This window comes from Phallusia mammillata, chromosome 3 (assembly GCF_965637545.1).
Source record: "Phallusia mammillata chromosome 3, kaPhaMamm4.hap1.1, whole genome shotgun sequence".
NCBI classification, from domain to species: domain Eukaryota; kingdom Metazoa; phylum Chordata; class Ascidiacea; order Phlebobranchia; family Ascidiidae; genus Phallusia; species Phallusia mammillata.
Genome location: NC_137254.1, coordinates 10,876,428 through 10,881,162, shown reverse-complemented (window position 1 = coordinate 10,881,162; position 4,735 = coordinate 10,876,428). Strand labels below are relative to the sequence as shown.

At 36.0% G+C, this 4,735-nt stretch overlaps 1 protein-coding gene across 1 annotated transcript; it reads right to left on the bottom strand.

Annotated features, from left to right (window-relative positions):
• Positions 1-1,427, bottom strand: LOC145220197 (uncharacterized). Its single transcript, XM_080087473.1, has one exon. The coding sequence runs from the start codon at positions 979-981 to the stop codon at positions 196-198; it is 786 nt and encodes a 261-aa protein (XP_079943599.1). The 5' UTR covers positions 982-1,427; the 3' UTR covers positions 1-195.
• Between the last annotated feature and the right edge of the window lie 3,308 nt (positions 1,428-4,735).

Genomic DNA, 4,735 nt, shown 5'->3' with positions numbered 1-4,735 from the left:
TTAGGCTTGAAAAATATATTTTACGCCATTAGAGAAGTGTTTCTTTAAATTAAAAACACTTATTTGATTTTGAACAATTTCTTTGAAAGCAATATTATATGACGAACATCACACCATAAGGCATCACATCGTGTGTGTTAATATGTGCGTTTTCAAATAATCACCCCGGGCAAATCTTTTTTCACAAATATGACATTAATGGGGTTTTTCATTTGTGTGAATTAACATGTGTCTTTTCAAATGTGCACTTAGAGAAAACCGTTTTTCACAAACATCACATCGGTATGGTTTCTCGTTGGTGTGAATTACCATATGTGCTTTCAAATGTCCACTTTGACTAAATCTTTTGTCACAAACATCACACTGATGAGGTTTCTCACCAGTGTGTGTCAGCATGTGTGTTTTCAAAGCTCCACCACGTGCGAATCTTTTTTCACAAATACCACATCGATGTGCTTTTTCCTTGGTATGTGTTTGCATATGCGTTGCTAATGTTTGACGGAGGCTAAATGTTTTTTCACAAACATCACATCGATGTGCTTTTTCATTGGTGTGTGTCATCAAATGCTCTTTCAAACTTCCAACGTGGCAATAGCTTCTTTCACAAATATCACAATGATGCTGTTTCTCTTCATTGTGAATCAACATGTGACTTTTCAAACGACCACTGGTATGGAACATTTTCTTACAAACGTCACATCTATGAGGTTTTTCTGTGTTGTGAATCAACATATGAGCTTTTAAATGTCCACGTTGACGAAACCGTTTCTCACAAACTTCACATCCATGTGCTTTCTCATCGGTGTGTGTCAACATGTGCTTTTTCAAATCTCCAGCTCGTTTGAAGGTATTTCTACACACATCAAATCGATGAGGTCTTTCATTTGCGTGTATCAACATGTGTTGTTTTAAACTTCCACGCTGGCTAAATATTTTCTCACAAACATCACATCGATGGGGTTTTTCATTGGTTTGTCTCATTATTTATTTTTTAAAATTTCCACCTTATTTTTTCGCAAATATCACCTAGTTGTAATTTGGTTTTGGTGTGAATCAACATATGCCTCCTGAAACATCATTCTCGCATTAAATGCTCTACAGCCAAGAATGCTACTTTGAAAAAAAGAGCCAATAAGTCCAGATGAAGTGAAAACTTATGAACATTTGAAACAATTAAGTCTGACCAGGGTAAAGCCGTCAGTTTTGCAAAACTTTTTGTGCGTTACAACGCTTACCTAAAACTGCATTAAAACGGACAAACACAGTGCATGCGTTTAACTATTTTATTTCTAATTCTCGGCTGAGGTTACATGCTAATTAACTGCATTAACTGGCTTCGCAATGTGGCAGTCAGCTGTGCAACAATTTCCTTTTCCAGCGTGATTTATATTGGTCACAAACTGGGACAAACAACCGATGGGATATATTTCACTGGCAAAATAACTAAACGTTTTTGCAGCATTAAATCCATTTAACACATAAAGGTAATGGAGCAGATATAAATTAATCTTCAGGTAAATATGTTAGCGGAGAGCGGTCAAAGCTAAGCTATAAAACATTTTATTCTATTGAAGAAATAATATTGTTATGCACTTTATGTGGTTATTGGGTCTTACAGTTTGCTGATTAAGAGATTACAGCAGATATAGAATTAGTTCAACCTTACGTATGTGCCAACTTTTACGCCCCCGAAAAATCTATCCTTGTGCAATGTTAATTTTCGCTAAATTTTCACAACTACAGTCACGTTTTTTGGCTTAAAACTGTTTTTATTTTCTCAAATCTAATGCAGCATAAAAAACGATAAGGTAATATCTTAGTAATGGAATATATTAAACGAAATCGTACTAACATACTACACACTAGCTTGACCCTGCAAACTCCCAACTGGGCTAAAATGACCAGCTGTTGCGCGTGCGCGATGTAATTTAGACAGGAATCGGTTATGCAGCTGCGACATGCGAGTTTTGCACGTTTTCGTGTTACAGGAAGCAATTTACCAGTTTGACATTAGAGCACATAGCAAGAGATGCTGCGTAGCGTTTCTGGACAATTTGAAAATTATATGGATCATTTTACAAAGTATGCAAACGCTCTTTGAGTAAGTCGTCTGACGTAACGCAAAACATTTTTTCAACAAGCAAAAAATTAGTTCTCATACAAAACTCCAATTACCAGTTTTGTAAGTATTAAGGTATTCGACTTGAGTGTTCACGCCTTGGACCGCCTTGGACCGCCTTGACCCTGCAGAACTTGGTTGGTTTTGTTTATTTGATACTAAAGCTTCGACGTGGCAAAAAAGCAAGTAACTAAAGGGCTATTGAGCAATTCAGTGTAGTAGGACAAACAACGTTGAGAAGTGACTATTGTATCCAGCATTCGTTAAATGTTTGGCAGTGGAAAATTTTATAAAAACAACGCACAAAACAATATTTAATTAACATCGCTATATTACATAATAATCGTCATGGCATGGCTATTTCTTAAGACTTATGCAGCAGGGGCGAAAATCCAGTACAATTATTGGGGGGACCTATGACTGCTGTGAGTAGATGACGTCATCTCGATTGGGGAAGTCATGACGTCACAAAACAGATTTTATTTGACAACACATAATACATTGCCTCGAAACCTTTGCAGCAAACTCAAAGAGTAAAAAAGAAAACTGTTTTTTAAGTTTTAGCATTTTTTGTGTATTGTTAACAAACAACAAAATGACAAACGAAAAAAATCTATGACACATAATCAGTTTTGTTGTCAAATATGTCCAAACATATTTCGACGAATTTCCGAAACAGCAACAAACTCTAGTGATTTCTTCAACCGGTACTTGATCAAGTAAATCTGAATGCACGTGACAAACAGCTAGATGATTTAAGCGAACCTGGGTAGTCGTGCTTCTCAGCCATGTTTTTAAACGCCGAAGTGTTGAAAAATTTCGCTCGCATTCACAAGAGATGACAGGGCACACCCAAAGCAGTTTGAGCAAAATAAACACCTGCGTGAATAACTGGCGTAGTTCGGAATTCATAGCGCGATAAGCTAACTTCGCTTCGTTTACAGAACTTGCCTCCGTGTGCTGCTCAAACATCGGTAACTCTGTCGTGCACAGTGGAACAAAGCGACCATTGTACGTTGATGGTGCTATAATGCATGTTGACGCCGTAAGTTATATGAATGCTACTTTTCATTTGTGTTATTGTGTGTATTTTGTTTCATTTGTGTGTATTTTTTTAACGGGTCTGTTTATTTTTTACTTTAAATTGGCAGCTTTACTTATGACTGGTGGTCAGCTTTCGTGTTAGAAACAGTAAAACCACACAACAGGTGGAATATCTATTTTTTCACACCATAACAATCCAACATAACACAGTGATGAAAAAGAAACATGAACCCGTAAAACAACGTTTGTTTACACTGCACGCCAAATGACGATTTAGATTGTATTCTTCTGCTTCGTGATGTGCATTAACGAATATCTTGTGGCAACAAACTGAACTTATTTCATTGCAAGTAACAAATCAAAGTCTTGTCAGCGCACAGTTATGGTCTTTGTGTAGCACGGGACGTGATAAACTGCAAGGTAATTTAGCAAAGTCACATAAAATTGAACATACATGTCGCTTTGGCACCCTCTCGAAAGAAGCAATTTAGAAATTCACTACTATATGTCAAGCAAAATGAAATGCAATTCCCATTTTCGTTTTAGCGATGTGTTGCGTTGTATTATTACTACTAAAATCAATTTATCGGTTGAATTATAACAAGGTTTAACATTTGCTATTCTTTTGGGGCATTTAAAAAAATCTAAATCTACTTGGAAGATAAAATTCAAAATGCCGTAACAATTGAAAAAAAAGTTTGAATGTGAAACCGCATTTAAGTATTTGTTTGTGTACTTATTGTTTTACTGTATTTTATATGTGTGTAGTATTGATGTGGTATATGTACTTATACCACGTATAAAATCAACTCTAGACATACATAATAGTGTCCCGCCTCATATTACCATTGAACAACCCTAAAACTATATTTCGAATATGACAATGTCCGTGTGTGGCAACCAATACGTGTTGTGCAAACAAAGCCTGATAGAAGCCAGGCAGGCATTTTTTCATCAATTGATTAACATTCAATCGTGATATCTTGTTTAGTACCGCAAAGGTTAAAAAAGAGAGCAGGGTGTGGCTTGCTTGTCACGTGATTAATTTGCATGTCGTTTCTGTAGGTTAAAGCGTGCGAAGTTAGCTAGTATTTCTGTGTTTACATGTTATGCTTGTAGGCATTGTATTGCTTTTAGCAGAAAGAAGACAGCAATTTCAGACAGGAAAATTGTTAGCTTGTGTTATTATGAATTCAAGTGCAATGTCAAGGCTTCAAATCTTGTTGGGAAACGTTCTTAGTGTTGTAGAAAGGTTTGAGCAAAGAAATATCTGCCGTTTAGCTTATCACTGGTTGTTAGAAGTTAAATGAAAAATATATCGATCAGACGTAAACGATTGGTCCTTTTACTTTTTCCTATTGCTGTACACTGGCATACACTATATCACCTCATCCACTAAGTTAACAATGTCATTCACCTGAAAGTTACTGAAAAAACTTTAAAAGATACTGCAAATAGCCATTGTATAAAATTTTGCTGTCTGTTGGCTGCCATGTCATATGTATGCATAACAGCCAAATCTAACTATATAAACAGTATATTTTGCAGGAAATACATAACTAAGACTTAAAA